This window comes from Cibotium barometz, chromosome 3 (assembly GCF_041138505.1).
Source record: "Cibotium barometz isolate CiBa-2024 chromosome 3, ASM4113850v1, whole genome shotgun sequence".
Lineage (NCBI taxonomy): Eukaryota > Viridiplantae > Streptophyta > Polypodiopsida > Cyatheales > Cibotiaceae > Cibotium > Cibotium barometz.
In genome coordinates, this window is record NC_141048.1 from 46,025,588 (window position 1) to 46,050,814 (window position 25,227).

The 25,227-nt window shown below is 42.2% G+C and overlaps 1 protein-coding gene across 1 annotated transcript in view; it reads right to left on the reverse strand.

Moving 5' to 3' along the window:
- Nucleotides 1-13,854: 13,854 nt before the first annotated feature.
- The window catches only part of LOC147640137 (pleckstrin homology (PH) domain-containing protein), a 250,341-nt gene continuing 238,968 nt past the window's right edge, over nucleotides 13,855-25,227 (reverse strand). Inside the window, exons 55-65 of the mRNA XM_086777655.1 lie at nucleotides 24,208-24,376; nucleotides 23,961-24,097; nucleotides 23,688-23,814; nucleotides 23,339-23,560; nucleotides 22,909-23,268; nucleotides 19,659-19,817; nucleotides 19,294-19,578; nucleotides 15,025-15,267; nucleotides 14,851-14,903; nucleotides 14,598-14,706; nucleotides 13,855-14,484 (exon numbers count right to left, since the gene is read on the reverse strand). Of these exons, the coding sequence (XP_086633781.1) occupies nucleotides 14,170-14,484; nucleotides 14,598-14,706; nucleotides 14,851-14,903; nucleotides 15,025-15,267; nucleotides 19,294-19,578; nucleotides 19,659-19,817; nucleotides 22,909-23,268; nucleotides 23,339-23,560; nucleotides 23,688-23,814; nucleotides 23,961-24,097; nucleotides 24,208-24,376 (2,179 nt within the window). The 3' untranslated portion in view covers nucleotides 13,855-14,169. The remainder of the gene's footprint in view (nucleotides 14,485-14,597; nucleotides 14,707-14,850; nucleotides 14,904-15,024; nucleotides 15,268-19,293; nucleotides 19,579-19,658; nucleotides 19,818-22,908; nucleotides 23,269-23,338; nucleotides 23,561-23,687; nucleotides 23,815-23,960; nucleotides 24,098-24,207; nucleotides 24,377-25,227) is intronic.

The following is a 25,227-nucleotide window of genomic DNA, read 5'->3' on the forward strand; positions in this document are numbered from 1 at the left end:
CCAAAATTATGGATAAATATGACGGAACAACAGACCCTGTTCAATTCATTCAAATGTTTGAACAGAGATGTGAAGCCTTTGGAAATCCCAACTGCCCCACTAAGGTACATGCGTTGAACTTAGGCTTAAAGGGAAAAGCTAGTCGATGGTTCATCGCATTGATGCCAGCGAGATCAAGATCTACTTCAAAACCTTGAAATCAGCCTTTATATATGGCTTTTCTAGACAAGGTGATCGGTGGAGTGCAACAACAGAACTCTATTAAATTGAGAGTCAACCCAATGAATCCATTAGATATTTTATCCTTCGGATAAAACTCTTGGACTCACGTTGTGAGTCATGGGAAAAATTAAACGATGTTCAATTGAGGAGATGTTTCATGATGGGCTTGAAGATTAATAGCTTACACAACTTGATCATTGTATCCAATCTGGAAACATTCAATCAATGTTGCAAAGAAGCAATACGTTTAGATGACAACATGCTAGAAGATGAGCATGCTACGAGGTGTTCCTCATCTAAAACAAGTGAAGCAATGGTAAAAGAAAGATCGATCTTGGAATTAACATTCCCAGAATTTTATGCAGCCTTGCTTAAAACCTTACAACCAACATTCCTAAGAGAGGATGAAAACCTTCAAAACCAAACATCCTTAATGCCTCTAAAAGTGAGAAGCGAAATGCCTTGTGTTGAGTGCAATCACTTACAATCATCCCAATCCTCATTGTGCATACAAGGCACCTGTTCTTCTATACTATATATATTGTAAAACCTTTGACCATGATACTAAAAACTGTCCCACTTCATCCACAATGGACTCAAAACCTCCATCTCCCGTACACCAAACAAAAACAATCCAAAGGGTAGAAACTGCTCTGGAAGCAGTTAATCGGACACTTCAGTGTTTCTATTGTCGTTGACCTCACAAGGTGGTAGACTGCATAGTTTGGAATACTTCCATGCCCATAGTCAGTGACACCTTGCGACCAATGTGTGAATGATGTGGCATTGATCACATGTTCCAAGATTGCCCAAGACGAGTTGCATCAATGCAGCTTGTCTCACAAATTACAACTCTTAACATCTTAAGTGTATAAAAAGGGCAATTGTCCACCACAGTGCCTTTGAATGTGCTTACACGTTTACAAGCCAAGGCATAACAAATAGTCAAAAAGAATGTAAAAGACAATACCTCAACATGGGTAGAAGAACATGCCTTAAAACAGAACCCAAAAGAGAAAACAAAACCTTCTAAACCCAAGAAAAACAAAGGACAACAAATTGTCAAAACCAAGGTCGAATTAAAAGACAGGGAAAAGGAGTCTGTAGAGGACATAAACCCAAAAGGGGTCATAAACACAAAAGAGCCAAAAGCTATACATGATGTAGAAGCATCCACCTCAAAGACCACCACACAAACCTCAACACCCATATGTACGACATAGGATACAAAAAACCAAAAGAAAATTCGATCTCGTCGCATGGGTAAATATAATGAAAAGCTAACAAACCAAAGAAAGTCAGAGAATGAAACAAGTACTAGTACATCACTAAGTGAGGATGAAATAAGTTCTTACTCTTCACTCAGTGCACCACATAGATCAATCAAGAAACTAGAACCCACCCAACCACCCCAAATGGATAATAATAATGATCACATGACGTATGCGGAATGCAAAAGCAAGCTTAGGAGAGCATGCTTAGCTTGGTTGAATGTCTTACAAGGTCCTCGCTTGTGATTGAACCTCATAATGCCAAACCTAAAATAGCAACCAAGATACAAAGACTAGAAGAGTACCACTTTCCCTTTTCAAGAGGAAGACATACTCTCTATAGAAGAGTCATTTGAAATAGATTGTACGAACTATAGGCTTGAAAAAGCATGTGGGGAATTAGATAATTCACTTACAAGATTAAAACAGTCTCTCAAAACCTCATTCGGTGGAATGCTCTTCTCTCATAATAAAGCTAGCATCACATCGGCACTTGCACCTTTAATGGCTCAACCTGACTTATACAAGGACATAACGAACTACATAAAACAGGACTGTGAGGATTCAGAAGTTTCCAAACAGCTCTCATTAAGAATTGTCAGAGGGCCAAGTGTGCCAGTGTACGCATTGGGTACTCTTGAAAAAACTGAGGCCCAAACAAAGGATGAAAGTGAATGGGAATATGAAACAGATACAGGATCAGAAGTTGAAACAATAACCAAAACACCCATGGTTCCTTTGGAAGATTCTATCATGGTATGGTTGGATTTTCCTATAGGCAATGATGTTAAGCGCAAATGCACATTGATTAGCCCTCGAGCTCGTGTGATAATATCATGACAATAGACACTTGGGTGTCATTGGGACAACCTAAACTCATCCCTACAAGCAATAGTCTTGCAAGAGGAGCTAATGGACAAAACATTGAAGTTCAAGGTTACTTTAGATACACTACTCAAACAATCGATGGCGATATGGAATTTACATTCCATGTTACCCTAGATTCCCTTGAGTATAATGCCATCCTTGGCGGAGCTTGGATAAGTGAATCGTTATATTCACTAGATGAATCCATGCAAATAGTCACCTTGAACACTCCTGCAGGCAATGTACAGTTGCTATTACGGGAGGAAGAAACCTTGCAGGAGCTGGAACTTCCAATATATCTTTTGGTTGGATTAAAAATTTCAAATAAAATCACCACATCTCAAGCACAGCTTTATCCAACACGAGAACACAATCTGACTCTCGAGCTATGGGATTTGTTAGGTCAACCAACACTCACGGAACATCTTGAAAGGATGACCTTTACACAAGACTTGAACATGACATGTTTGGGGTACTTTGAACATACAATGTATATTGAATCTACCCCCCTCACTTGCAAGTTTTTTGTGGTTGAGTATGTGTTGGAAGCAGATTTGATCTTGGGGCATAAATGGACTGTTGTTTGCTGCCCAAGCACCATTGTGCTTTACTTAGCGATAGAGTCATCTCATGATGGTCAACGACAAAAGGTGACAGTACCATGCTGCCAGGAAGAGGATCCAACTTTAATGGATATCTATGATGCTGAATGTAAAAGGATACAGGCCTGTAAAAGGATACAGGCCTCTTCCACAAAAGCCCCTCTACACAATGACCTACCATATGCGTCAACAACCAACTTCGATAAAGATTCTACTCCTTCAACCCCATCCTCACCTACGAAGTTCAATGCCAAAACCTCGCAATCAGCAGCTATTCGTGAAGAAGTTCCCAGAGCCCAACCGTCTATCTCTAACAGGGAACTCAAAGGAAAGGCCCCGGATCCTATACATCTTCATCGATAAACCACATCAAAGGAGACAACCACATGCTCAAAGGCCTCGTCATCGTTAACAGACACTCCACAAAAGACTCTAACCTCATCATCATCAACAATGCCCATGAGTCTCAAACTTGCAGCCTTAGCACCAGCCAAAGTCAAGGAGGGCCCCAAACCTTCCACATCAAACCACCAGCCTTAGCACCAGCCAAAGTCAAGGAGGGCCCCAAACCTTCCACATCAACCCTAAAGAAAACTCCACCAAGACTCCCACAATCACGATATCTTAATAGTATTAAAATGTGGGTGGAGAAGTAGCTCAAGGCTGCTATATGAAGGTGCCAAACAAATTTGGGTGCCTCGACAGTCAAAACCTCTTCCTCAATGTAGCACTCGAAAGCCAGCCAAGGAAAAAGAAAAGTACTCCACAACACCGTCCACAAAAGTCTATGCAAGTTCCTCAAAGAACTCCACCAATGCAACAAGTGTGGGTACCAAAAATAGTGCTACAAGTACAAGGGTACTACGAGGGTACTACCGAAGAAATACCAAATCTTGGGTCCCCAAGTGCATCACAAAGTCCCCTAAGCTTGCACAAAAAAGAAAGCCTCAACACCAATCACAAAGTCCCCTAAGCTTGCACAAAAGAGAAAGCCTCAACACCAATCACATCGGCCACCAAATTACAGTGTTTGTCAAAGATGGGTGCCTATGCATGTACTTCAACAACAAGGATACTATGATGGTACTTCCATCATTTGGTTGCCAAATTTGAACATTGTGAAGAAAACCTCACCACCGACTTCAACCCGAACAACTTCACCTAAAGTTCGACAAAAATGGAGGCCCAAGCAACAGCAAGCAAATCACTCAACCACTCTTGTGCATTCTGCACCAACACAAGAGCTTGTCTAATCAAGCAAATAATTAGCAGTCTTCCCTACTGCCTCGACATCATTTTAGCAACAAATTCAAGAATCAATACAGAGACAGGAGCACATCAAGAACAAAATAACAATGCTCTTGTCACCCCTTTGGAAGTGAGAAATAAGCGCACAAGAAGCTGTTGCTTGCAAATCATGACCTAAATGGTCCATTAAAAAAAAGAAAAAACTCTTGGGGTCAAAACCTGCAACTTCACCGAATTAGGCCATCTCACGAAATAACCCCTCACGGCCCAAAAATCTTACACTCTCATGAGTTCAGGTTTCTCAAGAGATACAGTCTCATGGCTTAAGAACCAGCACTGTCACGATTTAAGCCTCATCACAGATTAAGCCATATCACGTAAGAGCCACTATATAATTGTTAATCTTATTGCTTACTATTCTTTTGGCCAAATTAATGTAGCAGCTGCTCCATGAGTACATATCCATACTCATGCACTGGAGAACCTTTGCATCAAAGCCTCACCATCGACAACTTCCAGGTATATCTCTGGATGGGGGGGCCATGGTGGGCGAAAGCTTGGTCAATGGTACAACCCAATCGCCTAGAATTTTTCTTCAAATTACAAACCTCTCCAAATGACGCCACCATCTTCACAAATCAACGATCTTCAATCCTTAGTGAAGATATCTATATTAGCCTCGCAAGTCGACGTAATTCTTTCAATCCTCACCAACAAGTGGCTACTTCAACACATAGCAGTTCAATAAGAGTCTATATGACTCAATTCTTATACTTCATATAAATCTGCTTCATAAGAGCACTTAAATATGCATAAAAACATAAAAAGCACATGGATAGAAGAAGACATGATCAGATCCTACTCAATAACACGCTGGTGCAAGAGGATTGGGAATGAGCAGTGGAAGGTAGTTCACCTAAGGATCATGTTGTCAATGGGGAGGTGTAGCAGTGTGGAAGTTTGGCAGAACGGTAGGAGAGGTAGTGGCATACTGGGCGGGGTTAGGGGTTGTTGAGGTGGGGTGAGGGACTTGCTGATGTGTTGACGAAATCTCTTCAGATAGTTAGTCTTTATCTTCATGTTCTTCCTTCTCGCAAAAGAAGCAATACCTCCTCTTTGGGCATTCTTAGATGGTGTGTCCTAGAGACTAGCATATGGCACACCATAGCTCCTTCTTGGCTTCTTGTTGTGTCTTCAATTCCTTGATCTCCTTTCTGAGTTGGAGTAGGGTGCTTTCCTCATTTTGAGATTTTGGGCTCCCGCTTGACTGGCTCTAGCTCCCGCTTGAGCTAAGCCACCATGTCATCCAATGGTGTTGGATGTATAGAGCCCACATCACACTCAAACATGAGATGTGCATTTTCTAGTTGTTGGGAGGCTATCTCTTGGGATTCCAACAAGGTGGTTGGCAGCGGTCGACTCTTCTAAATCTTGTGTTGGGTGGTCCTAGACAATTGTGTCACCCATTGATGCCCCATAAAGTCACCAGGGTAATTTGGTAAGGCGGGCCACCGACACTGTGGTCCGTGTCATGAGTTTTACCACGCTTTCCGTTGGTAGTAGTAGTTGCAGCTTCTCAAGCTCCTGGAAGAAGGTGGTCCTCATAGTTACTAGAACGGAAGGTGCGGAGGAAGGTGTGTTGAGAATGAAGTGACACATGTATGATGGTGGAGGCACAGTGTGTGTGTGAGCAAGCATTAGAGGCTTGCATGTAAAACCCTAGATGTATAAGGGGAGGTAACCCTAGCTCACATTACAAGTGTGGGTAAACCTTTTATGTATGAGGTTGAAAATCATATGCGATAAGCTTTTGATTAAAATTGTGTGGCTGTCTTGAGCGTCTCTCTCTCTCTCTCTCTCTCTCTCTCTCTCTCTCACCTTGATCTCTCATGATTCCGTTGCTAGCTTCTCTCGTGTGGCTACCATGGTAAATTTTGACATGGTACCAGAGCCATCAAGATGAAGGTCATCAAGGAGAAGGTGAAGGCATGCTTTGAGAGGTGGTCTACATCATCTACACCAATGCTATCCGCCCACAGGAAAAGTACAAGTGATCGAGCCTCTGAAGGAGACTCCTTTGTCGGTGTGTTAGAGATGCCAACCCACATCAAGCCTAGTGGTAGTTGCATGGTGCAGACAGGACTACCGTGAACCCATGTCAAGGCCACTACTTGCATGGTGCATACGAAATTGCCATGAACCCACATCGATCCCACTGATTGCATGGTGTAGACATGACCACTATGATCCCTCTCCTTAGAGGGCTGGTGTCCAACTTGCATGCATACACGACCACCATGATCCCTCTCATTTAGAGGGGTGGAAGTTGGCTTTCCTAAAATGCAACCTTAGAAGTGAGGAGGAAGGCCTTGTTGAAACACAACCTTAGAAGCTTCTCAAGCAAAAAACATAAGCAAGGAGGCATCTTCAAAACACAAAGCAAGTGTTCTTTCATTGTAAGTGTATTGTTCATTGGCATCATGTGTGTGTAAGTGACCCTACCTCATTGTAAAGGAGTTAGATACTAGCCTTGCTCATCAAGCGAGTGGTAAGACCTCTCTTCCCCCACCATCAAACATCATGTCTAAAGAGATTGGAGTGTTGATTGACAAGTTTGATGGTGAAGGATTTCATGTATGGCAAACTTAAATCAAGTATATGTTGATGTTTAAGGGCCTATGGCCATTGGTCAAGGGAACCAAGCAATTGGAGCTATCCAAGGAAGAGGATGTGGAAGATGATGAGCGGGCTTAATACATTACCCTACATCTCTCCAAGAAGCTTATCCATCTTGTGTCGGACACGAAGACGGAAAAAGCAGCATGGGATGAGCTTGAAGGTCTCTATGGAGCCAAAGCCAAGCACTGGAAGATTGCTCTCAAAGTGAAGTTCTTTGAGCTTCAACTTAATGAGGGTGAGTCTCTTCCTAAGTGAGATGAAAGGGATCATAACTCAGCTTGCATCCATTGATGTAAAGGTAGAACAAGATGATGCTATTACAGTGCTCTTGAAGAGCATGGCATAATCCTATGATAGCGTCGTGACTACCTTGAAGCATCTCCCCGATCCCACATTCAAAGAGACGATTGCCGCACTTCTCGAAGAAGAAAACAAGAGAAAGGAAAAAGGAGGGACTTCATCGACTACTTTGACTTCTTCCAATCAAACACTAGTGGTAAGTCACGGTAAAGCTCAATTAAAATATTCTTTTTGCAAACGAAAGGGTGACATGGAGAATCAATGCTTCAAGAAGGACCCATCCAAGAGAACATGCAACAAATGCGGTGACAAAGGCCACTATGGGAGAGATTGTCCCAAAGGTGCAAAATAAAAAGGATGGGAATTGGGTGGGACCATCCTCCTCTTTAACTCCACCCAATGATGGCCTTCTCTAATTAAGGAGAAGCATGCATCACCTTGATGAAGGCATACAACCTATCTCTATCTTTTTTTGTAAAAGCCTAGCATATATCGCTGCTAGTTTTTTATCTTGTGTTGGTTTTGTGTATGATGGTGGAGGCACAAAGTGTGTGTGTGAACAAGAATTAGAGGCTTGCATGTTCATGGCAATACCCCAGTCACTATAAAGGGGAGGTAACCCTAGCTCACATTATGAGTGTGGGTAAGCCTTTTATGTATGAGGTTAAAAATCATATGCCATAAGCTTTTGATTAAAAATGTGTGACCATCTTGAGCGTCTCTCTCTCTCTCTCTCTCTCTCTCTCTCTCTCTCTCTCTCTCTCCTTGATCTCTCACGATTCCGCTGCTAGCTTCTCTCGTGTGGCTACCATGCTAAATTTTGACAAGGTGTTCTTCAGGTTGGCCAAGTTTGCAAAGTGGTCACCCAACCTTGAATGCCTGGATCACCATTTAGTTAGTTGCCGCTTCTCCCTTTTTGTGGGATCCATACCAGCTTATCACTTTATATCCATTCTTTAGGCTCGAAAGATTGGATTTTGGGATCCATACCTGCTTTGTCCTTTTTGTAATGGTTTTGGGAGTAGTAAAGGGTATAGTTACTAGGTTTAGTAATGCATTGGTATACCAATACTTGTAGTATTTTACCCTTGGGGATCCTTTATGTGGAGTATCCGAGGTAGTTATTTTGTTTCGTCTATGATTCCTCCTCGGATTGAAAGCTGTTAGGTATGCTATGAAAGCTAGAAGTAGTGATAGAATCATAGATATCCCCACAGGTAGAAATCCTAGAAGAATAGCATCAAGAATCTAACACAAGGTACTCAGGTCTATGCTCATAGATGTCTTGTGAATCCATATGTGGGATATCACTAATCAAGTGCACACTATCCTCTAGAATGAACCCATTATCAGCTAGTGAAGAAGGATAGGTGTTGAGAAATGTGGTGCCATGGAGCACAAGAAAGGTAGGAAGTGATTCACATGAACAAGAGAAGAAGCATGCACATTAGATAAAGGAATATACTAAGGATCTAATATCAAAGGTTAATTTGTATGGTCACCTGTAAAAGGTGAAGTCAATGGTCAAAAGGTGACACATGGAAAGCACAAGGTTGCACATGTAGTGTGAGTATAATGAACACATGGTTGGCACTAGGGTGCACGAAAAGCATGGATTGGAGTCCTTCCTAAGACTAAAAATATGGGTGTATGAAACTTGATTATTTGAATGAGATTATTAAGTTTGTCTTAATCATTGTCATTAATTAATCTCTATCTTAATCTTGTATTAGCATTTTCATAGTCTTTCATCATGGCCTTGATCACTTGCTATGAGTTGCCCTAGATCCATATATTTTAACATGCTATCAGAGCCACCTATGGCAAGGCTCTTAGTAAGTGTTTAGGAATTGTCAGTGTCTTTTCTCAAGCATTAGTGTGAGATTAAGGGTGCTGTAGGACCAGAGTTTATCTTTTACTTTTTTGTAGCAATAGATAGCTCATTGGCACAAAACTCTTCACAGCTCCAAGCTTTGACACACGTAGCATAATTATACATTGAGAGCAACCCGTGTGACTTGTAGAGCACCTGAAAGATTCAAGATAGAACAAAGAAGCACACATAAGCATCTTCCATTAAAATGGACTACAATTGAAGCTGGCATTATGTCCGCATGAGCAGCTCAAAGCAAGCAGCTATAACAACTCTTCAAGCGTTGAGGTGAATCCAGTCATTATTAAGGTGTGCCTGTATTGAGGACAGTAGAGAAGGGCCTGCTGAGGCTCCGAGAAGAGGAAACATGGACAGCTTCTTCCCACAAGTGATTGCACTAGTGGTGGGGTTATGCGTGTTCTAGCTAGTGTAGACTGTGGGCAAGAGGATGCTGGTCCCATTGAGGGCAAGAGGATGCTGCAGAAGGAAGAAGGACAAGGTGCACCATCACTTCATTGAAGTGGATATCACCAAGTGCTGCAACAACACCAAAAACGAGTCACACAAACTCCTACGCAGACATAGGCCGGCGCAGTATTACGAGAAATTGCCGCCATCCCCAACCTGCAACAAGAAGAAGCAATAGCGCAAATTGGAGGAAAAGCTATTGTTGTTAAGCCAGTTCACAAAATCAGAGAAGTAATCATGTGCCCTTTTCGGTGCCGAGTTGAGCTAGCAAGCAGTAGCGCAGCACCGCGAATAAAAGAAGATTAAGTTTTTTCTTATTTAAAATAAACATAATTGTAAAGAAGAGACCTCTAGATCAAAAATAGTCTAACCCACTCTTAGAAGAGACCTCTAGACGTCAAAGATAGGTTGTCTTTATCAAGAGGGAGACCTCACTCTTAGAGATGATCTCTAGGCCTCAAAGATAGGTCAAGTCACTATTAAGGGGAGAACTGCTAAAGTAGCACATGAGCCAAAGTTGCTCACAGCACAAAATTCAAAACAACATTTTATAATCGACATCCAACCACTTTGAGTAGCCCAAAGATTTGGCACCAAGGGGAGGTGTTGAGAAATATGGTGCCATGGAGCACAAGAAAGGTAGGGAGTGAGTCACATGAACAAGAGAAGAAACATGCACCCTAGATAAAGGAATAGACTAAGGTTCTAATATCAAAGGTTGATTTGTATAGTCACTTGTAAAAAGGGAAGTCAATGGTCAAAAGGTGACACATGGAAAGCACAAGGTTGCACATGTAGTCTGAGTAGCATTAATGAACACATGGTTGACACTAGGGTGCACAAAAAGCAATTGGAGTCCTTTCCAAGACATGCCGATCTATCACTGACATGCACATGTCATGGACAAAAGGATCATAACTGCAATGTATAATGAATACCCAATCATCCTGTGCATCCTCCTTTTCAACTGTTGGTGTGCTGAACATCAGCCATATCCATGCCGGACTTTTCTTCTTCTATAGCCTTCTTCTACATTCATTGATGTCATGGCTTGGCTTCCAATAATAGTTGTGCATTTGTCTTTCTTCTTAGGCTTATCAACCCCCTTCTTGGTATCCTTTCTAGAAGATTGAGTTGATTATGTCTTTGGCTTATAGCCGCCTTAAGAAAAGGCTTTGTCTTTATCTTCTTGATTGGTAACAAAAATGCATGATCTCCCACATGCATACTAGTTCAGTTTTGCCAAGATATCTCTTCTTACAAAAGCACTATAATGAACTCATCAAAAGTAAGGGCATTGGGGTTACCCTTCATCCTCATGAGCCAAAGTGTAGATGTAAAACCCGAGTATGAATCTAATAAGATTGTGAGAACAACATATATTAAAGAGCTGTCCAGATAGGCCTCATTAATACACGCCCAGCTGCTCCTTAAGATCTTTAACTCTTGTGAGGAACTTATCCATTAAATCTCCCTCATTCATATACTTAGACTCTAATTGCTTACGTAAGTGGGTCACTCGTGCCTTATTACACACCTATTGGTAAAGCACAACAAGCACATCCTTTGCAATTTTACACAAGAGAATATATGTGCTTTTGCATCCCTACCATCCTACCTAGCTTGTTCTAGGAGGTGTGGAGATAGATGCCACATTTACTTCAGAACTTGTATCACCATCTAAAGTACCTATACTATACTGTTGTGCTATGGTGAGACAAGGCATGCCTTAATGCTAATAACAATATTCCAAAGGCCTTTAGTGACTAATACATCGCACATTATATAGGACTACAACAGGTAGTTGATCCTATCAAGCTTATCCTTAGCGGGTAGAAAGCATCCCATCACTACTTGCTCTTTTGCCTACAAAGATAATTAATCTTTGGTACAAAATGCAAATATTCCAACTACATATATGTAGTGTTAATGCCCATTGAATATAACTAAAATGACTGCAAATCACTCATAGTGATGGAAACCCGCAAAGTGTATGAAAAAATTATAGAGTATAGAGGGTGGAAATGATACTTAGTAGGAATGCAAAAATCGATTATAGTGTTGATGATACTATTGAAGAGAAGCTTGAAGATGCAATGTTGAAGATGATGACATCCTGTCTGCACACTTGTTATGCAAAAAGCCAAAATCGAACAAAAACAATTTGAATTGACACTCCCCCATGGGATTCCTACGAAAACCTAAAACATGTGAATGAGCTCCAAAACACACCCAAAACGGTCAGAAACAAGGAAAAATGATGTTAACACATGTTAACAATGCAGTATGTTATAGACTCATTCGATCCTATTGAGTTTTCCATATTTGTAAGTTTACTTTGAGGTTTTTATTTCTTTTTTGAACGTAGATGTGGTCTGTGTCCCAAAAATGGACCATTCGCGTCTCTCTTATGAAGAGTCTACCAAGGATGCAATTATAGGAATTGGGCTACTACTTAAAGTTAATCACTATAAAAGAGTGGTGGAAGCTTAGACCAAAAATCTTGATTCTTAGATTTTGCAATATTCCCATGGATTTTACTATGGCTCGTTAGCGAGATCAACTCAAGCCGGTAGTGTTAAGTGATGATTGCTCCCACTTTTCCTAGCACTGTTAATAAGTGATGATGCTCACCCCAACCCCTCTATCTAGGATGGTAGTGACTTGGCTGTTCTTGTATTTTACAAGGAGGACGACATTCATGCCATTACTCTCAAAGTAGTGGCCTAGCATATTAATAGAGATTTGGACTTGGGAGGAAAGAAAAGGGGTGTGTCATGCTATGTCCCTAGGTCTTTGTCCATTATCACTTACATTGCTTTCGGGTATGGCAATGGTGTATGAAATGTATATAGGGGCCCTCTTCAAGTGTGGCACCCTTCTGCTATTATCACTCAAGAGTTTAGAGGCCATGGCCTCAAAGATTTTGTCCTCTTCCCCTAATCCCTATTTTGAGTTTTCTTGGGTCATGGATTGGATTGTTTCATTTCCCGGTCTTCTTTTGAGAGGTGAAACTAGTCTCTGCATTAACATCCTCTCCAATAGTGGGGACTATGGGAGGTTCACGACGTCCATTTTGTGCTTGGCATGCCCTTCCAAGTTCCTGGGCTACTTCTAGCTTGCTTTTTTACTCAATAGAATTGGGATATTTTGCAAGCTTCTTGGGAGGTTACTAGGGTCTATTAGTTATTCCAAGTCTCCAGTGGGCTAAGGATTTGATTCTTCCTCTGAAGAGGCTGAAGAGATGTTAGAAAATGCATCCTCATCTGATCCCTTTTGAACTACCACCCGATCTTCCTCTTGTCCTGTCTTGTTAGAGCTTCATCTTCTAGTCTTGGGAATAACTTTTGCATGTTGTAGTTGGTAGGCCAACATAGTCAAGCACACATAAGGCTACCATTTTTGCAACAAATAAAATCAAGTAGTTTAAGCTTTTAAGCAAATGTATTGATAAATAATTCATTATTCATCTTTCTTGTGAGGTATCTTCGCTCATGTGATGTTCACGTCATGTAAATAAAACACAATTTCCCGAATTCAAGTATTAGGACCACAAACACCAAGGATTGAACAATCTACACTCCAATTGCAAGATGGTAAAAACAAAATCCATTAGGACAAGACACCGTGTAGATAACACCTTGCGAGACTCTCTTTCCAGGCTCATTATTGATTGGTGCTCCAAAATAACTAATAGCAGTAGGTAACATTCCAGTATTTTGGAATGGGTCCTCATACCCCAACTTGAATCATTCACATGGTAGTGGCTACACCCTTTGCTGACATGGGAACCACTATCTTACCTCGTCCAACCTCCATCATTACCATGACATACTCTGAATGATGGTTGCCTTCGTCTAGAATAACAGGGGGATGAGCAAAAACTCTCTTCTAACTTTTCTCCCCCTTGCAATTTCAAGTGATTCATAATTGGCCTCTCGAATCAGCCATGTTAGTCAAGTTCCATCAATTCTCTCTTAAAGCAAGGTGATGCATCCTTTGCTGCTAAGTAAATATGCATTGTAATGAGTACTTTGCAGAAGAACCATAGCAAAGTCTACTCCAAATGCTTCTTAAGAGATCTGGTTGAAACATCCACGTGCTGCTTGCATGCTTGAGTGTTCTGTTTTAGAAAATTAAATTTTGAGGCAAACCCTTGGCAACTTCACAGAGATGGCCACAGCCCACATGGCACACTTCCTTCTTGAAGCAAACCAAGGTACTACAAGACCTAACGTAACATACCCCAAGTGATGCAAATCAAGCCAATTTACTGCCCTTATTTTTAAGTGTAATAGAAATCATTCATCCCAATGAAAAGCCATTTCACCATGCCAACCAATTTACTGCCCTGAATTTTTTAAGTGTTATAGAAATCATTCATCCCAATGAAAAGCAATTTCACCATGCCAACCAATTTACTGCCCTGAATTTTTCAAGTGTTAGAAATCATTCATCCCAATGAAAAGCCATTTCACCGTGCCAACCAATTTTCTAGAGTTCCACCATCTACCATGTGCAGAGGGTAGTGGCTGATTTGAAGTGACTACAGAGATTTTGGGATTTACACGTATGGTGGTTCACTCTCTTGGGAAAATTAGCTTAAAAGTAAAGAATGAATTCATTACTTTATCAACATCTATCTGTACACGACCTTCTTTGGTTTAATGTGTGTTCCTTGCTGAGCTTGTCGTACAGCCATGAATGTGAGTGCTTCACTGGCTACTTGATACAAGAAACAACCCCAAGCTGAGTTGTTTGGTGCATGCCAAATCTCCTGCTCTTCAAAATTCGCATCCTCTATAAGACTTGAATGTACACACCACACGTCATCAACTTCTGGCTCAAGGAATGCTGCCATGGCAATACAGCCAAGTGCCATGTATCCATCAGGGGCTCTTGGCATCCAGATAGAAACGGGATCTACAAACCCCTCTTTCCAGCTTCTCCATACCTGCATCGTTATTGACCAGAGTAACCACTAATTATTTTTATGTTTTCACTAATGCGTACTAATTATAGTGGCCACCACATCTAATAAAGAAGACGGTATACAAGCCAGATTACCAGATCAAATCCAGTTGGGTGCCTGAATAGCTTCTCTTTGTTCCAATAGGAGATCGAAACAAGAGGTGGATGCTTTCCAATGCGTGCAATGTCTCCAACGGAAACATAACTATTTATCAAAACAATTTAATTAAGCCACGCTTGCAGATGTTTCTCATACTGAAGGTCTGAATGTATTAGTGACTAACAACATTGCATGATTAACAGAGAATTTCTGTGCACAACCGGGTCATCTTTACAAAGCTAGACATACCCTTCAGGCACAATAGGCCGCCAAATCGTAATAACATTATCCTTTGAAGAGACCTACAAAAATTTATGCAAATGTCATGAGTAATAGCAGCAGACAAGGCCTTAAACCTGCACACCATCACCCACACCAAAGCAAATCTGAGCAGTCTGCAAATACTGTGGGAGCTGTGCATACCATGTCAACACAGAACGACACACCAGCCACTTGCTCACTTGTCCAGATCTCCACAAAGTTAAAGATTTCCATCATGTCTTCCTTTTGTTGACCTTGCATTGCTGCAGCAGAACTTCGACTTGATGATCCACATGAGGAGTCAGTTTGGTTTTCTGCACATTCACTAACTACATATCCCAGCTGCACAGGCCTCTTTGAGGTTGACGGTGTAGAGGATATTCTGTGCTGCCGCTTTGTTCCCATCTGCAAGACACCGATAAACATCCAGATGTGACTTCAATTCCCAAAAAAGGTAAGAACTCATCAATAAAGACCACGTTTTTTGGGTCTGCAATGTGTGTGTGTGTGTGTGTGTGTGTGTGTAAGAGAGACGAAGAAGAAGAAGAAGATTGTATTATCGTCCACTGGGGGCCAAGGCCCATGAGACCACTGATAATGCATGACCACAAGTCGTGTCTCCCATGAGACGAGGGAGCGTGTCATCCAAGGCTTTTAAAGCCACATAGTCATCTGACAATCTCCTCTGGAGATCCAACTCTTATTTAGTATGAGGATTAAAGATGTGAGGTCTTGTACTTATCTGAGTTAAGGGACGAGGATCAGACACTTCACATCCTTTTTCCACAGTGCAGGTGGGGCAGACACCAGATAGACACAGAGACAAACTCATGAGACATACTAGGGGACAAGAGGATCAGACACCTCACATCCTTTTTCCAGAGTGCAGGTCAGGCAGACTCTAGATCCAGAGACACGTTAGGAGCTCAATGAGGATATACCAGAGAGACAGTCAACCAGAGTGCTGTTCAGGCAACGACGACCAAGGAGCATTCTCATTGCGACAGGTGTCTCTACAGGTCCACATATGACCAGCATTGCACCTTGGAGACCTAAGACCTGGTAAAGATTCCCTGAGACAATAAATCCCTCTTGAAAGAAGCAATGGGATCTCCCTCAAATCTCATAGCATGCTAGGAATTGCTGAATGGCATGCTGCTATGTCTCAATCTCGTGTACGTCACACATTGGGCATATCTGTAGCCCATGGTTCTCCCACATCACATCTCGCATCTACCTCTCTTACTGTCTCAACGTGGAGACTGTGCAATGACACCCTAAGCTGCCCCATTGAGACCCACAGTGCATGTCACATGTATTCCCAAGTATATTCCATCCTCATTCAATGTAAGCCTCCCAAATGGCATCCCTAACAAAACTCTGCCCATTTCATGTGGATATGTTTCATGAGACACTCCGTCATAGTCTAGTGGTGGCAGTTCATTGAGAGAACCTTATGGCATGAGCATACTAACAATCTTCTAGCCCAGGATGGCCAGGTGCATAGATGATGTGAAAATAAGCCATGGTAGCAGTTGTCTGCCCTCTGGCATGTCTCCTATGTGTCCTGTCCTCGTCACGCATGTGGCCAATGAGGCATCTGTGTGAAGGGGGCAGACTGCAAACTCTGCTAGAATGATGTGGTGTAAGATAGAGAGTTTACTGCATATAAGTCATGTGAGCAGGGCCCCACATCTCGTATTCAATAACTCAGGAATCTCCTTTGCATCTCATAGTATGCTTGGCATTGCACAGTGGCATGCTGCTACATCTGTATCTTGTGCATACATTGGGCATGTCTATATCCCAAATGTGAAGAAGTTTGTGGGACACTCCATTATACTATACGGTGGCAGTACACTGAGAGAGAGTCCATGTGAAGTCATCCATCCCATGAAACAAGCATACCAACAATTTTCTACCCCCTTGGAGGTCAAGTGCATAGATGATGTGATAGCAAATCATGTCTCCTCTTTGGTCTCTCTCCTGGGCCTTGCATCCTAAATATGTTGTGTAACCAACTGAAGTGTGAAGGGGGTGGGAACTTCGCTAGAATAATCTGGGGTGGGATAAAGGGTTTACTGCTACGAGTCCTGAGAGCACCATGACTTCTACTAGTCTCTCTTCTTGGTTCGATTCCAAATGTGTGCATTGTGAGGCATACAATTGGGCTGCTTTGTGGATTTCTTGACAAACAAGTGAAGCTTTCTCTGACAGAGAGGATATCAAAGTGCCCAAGAAGGCTCTAGATCTTTTGATTGTACAATGCATCAAATCAAATCATGAGCAAAATCATAATGACTTGTGGGTGTTGGAAAGGAGGTGGTAATGGGCTGATGGGACTTGTAAGCTTAAAAGTTACATGAGAGTAGTCAGCTCCTGGCATGGGAGGGAACTGAAAGTCGTGTATGTGGATTAAGGCAGGAGGCCCAAAGATATAATTTACCACACTTATACCACTTCCACGCGGGTGGCACTTGGGACCTGAGGATATCGTCCAATTATTCATTGCATTAAACATGAGAGGTCCCCCGATTCCATAACACCACAAAGAAAGATAAACACAAAACTAGTGTCATCAAAAACCAAGCATCCACTCCATGCAATATACGTGTCTCTAGGTGATGTCCCAACTACTCCAAAATATGGCCATCCCGCAGGACCCATACTAAGCAATATAATCAAAGACAAATACATGCAAGATGCTCCAAATGTACAAATACTTCCATACACAAACATGAGTACATCTAAGACCATATGGTAAAGATCAGTGTCCCAATATTTTTCCAACCATACCCAGTCAAAAGATACCATAAACCATGTGACTAGTACACATCATAGAAGTCCCACTAGCACATGTACTGTCAACCCTCGGTACCTTGGGTGAACCATTAAGAGATCACCGAGCGACTCCTAGATCCCACACTTTGTTGCTGAACCTGTGTGAGCACTTTCCATGGTAGGCTCCAAACCAAAAGCATCAAGATAAAGTTGCAAAACCATAGGTGAATCTGGTAAGTCACCCTCCTCCATCCACTTTGCATCGTGCAGGATAACAAGGTGTATCTTTGCCTCTTACTTTCCTTTCAAAAGCCCTACAAAACCCAATCAGTTGTGTCAAACAACACTGCTTGACGGTGTTGGTGTACTGTCCGCTTAGCTTTCTCATGAGTCTTTGCAATAAAAGCTTGACCCCCTCTGAAGCAGACCCCCTCTGAAGCTGATACTTGCCAAACCTTTGAAGCCTCCCTAAAGTTGCCTTCTCACATGGCTTCTTCACCTGCATCAAAGTCCCTTTTGGCCTTGATTGCATCTTGCCCAGAATCAGCCCATAAAGTTCCCCTCCGAAAACGCTGATAAGCACACTTGTTCGACACCTCTTGTGGTCTCTCAAGTGCTCATGTCCAATCTTGCTTTTTGGTCAGTGATTTTCCCCTCCAAGAAGCCTTGATCTTGCCCTCCAACAAGCCGCTAAAAGCACTTCTCAAGCCTTGAGAAAAAGCGACTTTTCCAACCAAGAAAGCACAAAAGCAGCTTTTGCAGACTTTTTGCTTTTCAAAACCAAGCCAAAATCAGCCCATGCTTTCCCACAACATTGGTCCACCCTTGGACACCCTTGTCCATCGAGTGAAACCTGGTCAACCCTCGGTCAAACCTGGTCAACCCTTGGTCAAACTTGGTCAAGCACAGTCAAACCTGGTCAACCCTTGGTCAAACTTGGTCAAACATGCCTGCCTTTGCATGTACCACATGCATGCCATTATCTTGACATAGTCAACCTTTCCATACACTTTGATCCGCTTTTTGACTCTGTCAAACTCGGCTTTTGGTCAAAACAGCCCTGCTTTTTGACTTTTACCCACTGATCTACGCATGCCAACACAGGCCTTCACTGTGCATCTTCATGTGTCTGTGGTCCATGTGAATCCTCTTTCCTTTTCCACTGCATGGGAGATCATTGCTAGCATCACAGCCTGGCACATCTGGAAGGCTAGATGCACTAAGGCCATAGAGGGCACTTTGGTTTATGATACACAATGCATTTGCAAGATTTGGTGTGATATTCAATTCACGAGAGAATGGGATCATGGCATCTTTCACTCTCTCTCATATGGGGCCTTGCTGGCAGCACCAGGCATTGGTTGAGATTTCCCCTGAAATCTCCCTTCTTGTAATTTTTTTTCATACTTAACATAAGTCTTTTTTTCGGGGCGAAAAAAAAAGGATGATACAATACTGCCATGAAAATACTAAGCCATGGAAAGAAAGAACTGAAAGAAAAAAACAACTGCTGCCACTGCTTGTGTGTGTGAGAGAGAGAGAGAGAGAGAGATGTTACTAACATCTATGTAACCAAAAAGATGTTACATGTAATCCATGAGTAAACCGGATGTCAAAACAACATGAAAAAAATAAAAGAGAGATTTCCACCTGCTGGAGAATGCTTCTTCGTGTCGGACCATATGCTTTCCATGACTTTGAAATGGATCCCAACACTGTTCGTGCCTGAGTGAGCCCTCCTGAATTCCTGGAAGAGAATTTTATAAGATGTGCAAAAGTTGCGGGCAGATTGCGCAAATGAAGAACTGCATATATTGGAGCCTGATCATTTGCTGAGCAAGCAATCTCCAAGGCCAGCAGGTGTGCCCAAGGTACATCCCAAATTATGAAAGATGGTTCAAGAGGCACTCTAGCACCCTTATGAGATTTGGGATGCTGCATTCACATGTAACAATGAGGGGTGGACATAAACTGAATCATTAACTAAATTATAATACACCTCTTGCAGATCTCACCTGCAGCAGCATTACACGCTTGTTGGTGATCATGACAATCTTGTGATTCATAATATCAAAATGGTCCTCGTAGAAATCTGACCATGCGAATTTGGAAGGTTCTCTGAAGAAAACTCCTTGGTGAAAACGTCCTCTTCCTTCAGCAAGTTGCAATATGAACTGCAGATAGGAACAAGTCCACTGTCAAAAATTCAAGCCTTTACACAACATAATGGCCATGTGGAACACATTCTATGGTGCCAGACTAGCCCCACCAATTCTCAAAATACAGTGCTTGGGCAGCCAATGGGGACTTTCCCATTGCAGATCCACAACCACCTCATGGAGCTCCAATTGATGCAACTGCTTGAGTGACTGACCATAGACATATGGTCATGGCATGGAAACAACATGCTGCTATACCATGTCTTATGTACGAACCAAGCACTATCTTCATGGATACACGTAGGCAGTGTTCGTTCTCCATGTACACACTAAATTCCTAGTTGTGCAAATGGTGTCTGTATTGGCTATATAGTAGCCTTAGACTCACACATGAGTCCTGTCATGTAACCATGATGGAACAGAAGATAAGAAAATGGGCTGAAAATAAGGGAAGAAAGCAATCGGATAAGCAGGTATCAGATTTTTGCATAGCATGGAAGATCATATGTTTCCATTTGGATACTACGTTGTCTTAACGGCAATGGGCTATTTTTCTGCTAAGGCCCTTGATGCTGTGCCTGTAACAACAGGAAATTTTTTTTTACGAAACTTGTCCCCTGTATGAGAAGACTAGATGTAAGCTCAAGGCTGCCTTTTCTAGTAACACAAGGATCAAGTGAGGCAGCTCACTATCATCTACTGTCCGGTCAACATCTCCCTCAAATAAAGAGACTAGATCCGGATTCTGTTTCAGGATCTCTTCCTCCTACTCCAAGATCTCCTCCTCCTCACCTACATCTACCCCATCTAGCCAATTCAATCCTTCAGCACAAATTGGGCGGACTGACTACAGCAGCACATCTCTTGATGCTATTGTAACCCAGACTTTCTTCTTCTAGTTTCTGGGGGTGATCTGATATGTAGCCCAATTATGCTTGATCTTTGCTTGCTGCGACCATGGTCGGCAGTAGCATCAGGTATATTCGGAACTCTCCTCCATCCTCAGAACTATGAAAAACACCAGGAAAGCAAAGCCTGCCATTTCAATATCCGCACCACTGATCATGCTATGAAAAAGAATGCACTTTTGTTATTCATGTATACACAAAATGTGGTTCTCTATGCATTCATTCAGGAAAATCTACAAAAGCAAGTGTTATAACTTGTCTTCACTTTGGTGAAAACAAGACAATGATTGCCAAAGAGGTTAGGCCTAAGTTCAAACACTTCACATATCTTGGCAAGAAATTGAGGTAGTTAAGCAATTTAAACATTAGATATCTAAGACACTATCACATCAATAGCCTTCTCCTCATAGAGCGGCCAGCCAGAGGGGAATCGCATCTTTCTCCACCTTTTGATTATTTGATCCCCGCCCTATACATGAGGCGAGGTTGTATCTAGCCCTTCGTGGTTGTATTTAGCTCATCGTGGCTATTTTTCATTAACTAATAGAAGGATCTATTTCTCGGAAAAAGAAAAAAAAGGCACCATCCCATTATAGGGGAAGAGGAGGAAGCTAAAAATAAAGGAAAGGGAGCATAATTGATATGCTATTGCTTGAGAATGAACGTTCGTGTAATATTAGAAGCCCACATATAAATTCTCTAAGGCGTTGGAATAAGTACCGCTATATATCTCAATAAGGAAATCCCTTTTGATCCTCAGAATGAAATTGCTTCTAGTACCCATTACATGTGAGACAAATTACTCCTACCATTCGAGACCCCCTGAGTATGACCCTTATTTCTTGGGTAGGTGGAACAACAGCCCTATTGGAGGCGATATTGGCCTTGACGTTGGCCCTGAAACGCTACTAGCACTTCCTTTACCCCTTTTTTTTTTTCCGAAAGAGACTTCTATTAAGTATGAAACAGACATACAACAATCACAGTTATAAGCCGGAAAAGAATAGAATCACCCCAATATGTAAGGTGATTTCAACCACTGAGGAGCATCATGATGCCATGAAAGACCTGCGGTACTAGAGGAAAAGAAGATGCCATGGTCCCACTCCCGCATAAATATCACGTGTTTTGCCTGCGCAAAACAAGAGGGCCCCTGAATACGAGCCCAAGTAGCCATAAGAGTATGGATGATATCACCCCATATAGTACTAATGCACTGAGACCCAAAAATCTGGACTCCCTTCATAGCCTCCATGCATGTAGCTCTCCAGATTTGCCATGCTATAATACTGGCAACAATCTCCCAATTCGTGTCAATCCTCTGTTTGGGGGGTGTATAATTAGAGTGAGGGACATCCTGCAATTAACCATGCTGGGCAATACCTCTACGAATGAAAATAGCAGAATCTGCACCACTGCCCTCATAAAAAAGCTGCGGACCGGATTGGGAGAGCCAAGCAACCATAAAACCACCAATTAAACATGTACTTCCCTGAAGCACAAACACAATTAGTAGAGCAAACTATGAAGGGCTTCCTTCCTTCCTTCACCTTCCAGCCTTTACCCCTTATTTCAAGTATGAGCATCCATAAAACCACCAATTAAACATGTACTTCCCTGAAGCACAAACACAATTAGTAGAGCATACTATGAAGGGCTCCCTTCCTTCATTCACCTTCCAGCCTTGACCCAATCTAGCCTGTACCTTTTTTTTCCTCAAACCCCCAAATCCTTTCGAGCAATTCCTTAATTAGGGGTTTCAACACATGCCTAAGCTGGATCCCTCCTTGCTAAGTTACAAGCTAAACTCTTTAAGTTTCAATTGCACATTCCATATCTCTGATTCGTCTTAGCTGATGATTGATCCCCATGGCCATGCCTTGCATGAGAACTAAGGTTGAACTGGTAGACAGTGTTGTCCAGGCTCAGGCATTGTAGCTAGGTGGAGGTTAAGCAGGCTCAGGCCAACAAAAGAACCACAGACTACTTTTGGCATGGTTTCCCTCCATATGATTGCACTATAGCTCATGCAGTGACTGATCCCTACAACCAGTTTCTTTTGAAGGCACAAGTGCACTCACACTAGCTACTTCCAAAATGCAATAGCCCACTATTAGAAGTAACTCTATACCTAGATAAATATCCACGCGTAAAACGAAGTCAAAGTTTAGAGGAATATTGAGAAGAGAGTAAATGACCTGTCCCATGGCTGCCTTCTCATCATAGTGACATAGAACTCCATTGGGCTGAATAAATCGTGGAAGGCGTATTCTATCAAAGGACAGTTTTTGCTCAAAAAGTTCAAAGCAATTTGTACAGCTTGCACCGATACCATTCACAGTTAGTGAAACAAAATCAAGCACACCACTCATGGGCTCCATAACAATGCCCAGGGCTGCTTTTCCAAGACCTTGAATAAAGCCTATAAACCCTTTCTCCTTGGCTTTTTCCATAGGCTTCCTTATCACCCCAGATACACCAAAGGCAACACCTTGTGCAATTGCTTCAGTTCCTTGCATGAGCCCATCACTGACACCACCAATACGCCTTGAACGGTCCTGCATATACCATAGAACTTAAGGACCGTTCAAGGCACAGTCATTTACTTAACAACACATGGACGCTTACCAGCTTCGAGCGTAGCTGTAGGAACTTTCCATCATTAGAAAGCTCAGCAACAGTCTCACTTAAAGTTGCTAAAGTTGAACTTGTCATGCCAAGCACGTCAACCCCAGAAAGGAGCATTAGAGGATTGTGTATTAAATCTCTCCGTAGACGGTCCAAAATAGCTGGAGTGATTGCACTTTTCCTTATATATCGATTCTTATGGACAACACTCCTCAAATGAATCTGGAGAACCAAACCAACAGATAATATTTTTTCCATTTAAAGCTCTCTCTCTCTCTCTCTCTCTCTCTCTCTCTCTCTCTCTCTTCTTGCTACCAAGTACATAATATGCACAAGGTAACTAACTTACAGGCATCTTTGATGTGTTCCCGAGAGCAGTCAGAATGGGGCTCCATATACCAAGCAAACCTTTAGGGCGCTGCCTTGGTGCTGTTTCCAGTGTTAATTTCAGCCGAGTTTCTGATATATCGATCAAACTGTAGGAAGGAGAACACAGTGGGATCACTTAGAGACCTCAAAAAACCATGTCTCAGAGGCCTCTAATTAGTTGTTCAAAGTGAAAAAAACACCACAAGAAAAAAATTTATCAACATCACAAATCAAACAATTGTCTTCTACATACTCAATTCTCAATTCAGGGTCCACTTGTCCGACATCAGAACCTCCCGAAATCTTGTCCAAATGAAGGTCGTTGTAGAAATCCATGATTGCCCATATGATAGGTTCGTGTATATTGACTCTCCATGCACTCCTTGTCACCTGATTATGGCCTTCGATAAGTTTCACCAAGTTCATGTGCTTGATGACTCATAATCAAAACAAAACATCTGAAAACATAGCAAACCAAGGAGTGGTGTTGAAATACTTACCCAGACTCCAATGTATGGATAAACTTCCGTAGCCTCTGACTTTTGGTCAGATATCATGACTGAAATCTTCAAGACTGGATCATGTTTCTCTTCGGGAGCAATAACCACTGGAAGAATGGTCAGTGGAAGCTGGTTATCAAGTTGAAGGTAACCCAACAAGAATTTAATCCTGAGACAGCAGCAACCGGAAGTCGCATTAATTCAAGTTGGAGGTAACGGACCAAGAAATTTGATCTTGACACGACAACTGCAAGTCAAATTGTTATGGTAAGCTCATTAACCACACAATTGGTGCCTGTGCTGAAACTTTGAATCACCAGTAACTCTACCAAGGCATACCAGCTCCCTGAAGCTCTTTCTCTATGTGCTTCCTCAGGATCCAGATCCATGATTATCAGCCCCTTCAATACACCTTGCCATAACATAGCTTCTCCCCATCCATTAGCTTTTTTACTATGGGCTCTTAAACTCATCATCTAGGCATCAAGAATGCACTGCCAATCTTACCGTATGTGAAAATAAGTTTTGCAAAGAACAGAAACATGTGGTAGCACAGCCATGGCATAGAGACAAAGGCATGAGCCTGGGAGAAAAACACGAGGTGTAAAGAAATTCTTGGACATCACACCAAACTCGCTTTACGGAATTAAAAATTTCAAGCATTCAACACTTTAAAGAAAAATTGATGAAAGTCAAGTCCTGTTGAAGGATGGGTTGCGTGCCAGGGTCCCATCCTGGGCACCTAGCTGCCCACGATGAGCCTCCCTAGGGGCCGGAACATGCATAGGGACGAGCACTTACCCTACTAGGATATTCATCCTATACCCCTTTAGAAGGTCTGATTTCCAAGCATGTGGGATATCTCCTCATACAGCCACGTGTCACCTAGGGAAGGGGTTGAATATTTTCTAACACACAGGACACCCCCCCACCCCCCCGCTCCCTCCCTCATACAGCCACGTGCTGCCTAGGGTTTGAATCTTTTCCAACAGATAGACACACCCCCCCAACTCAATCAAA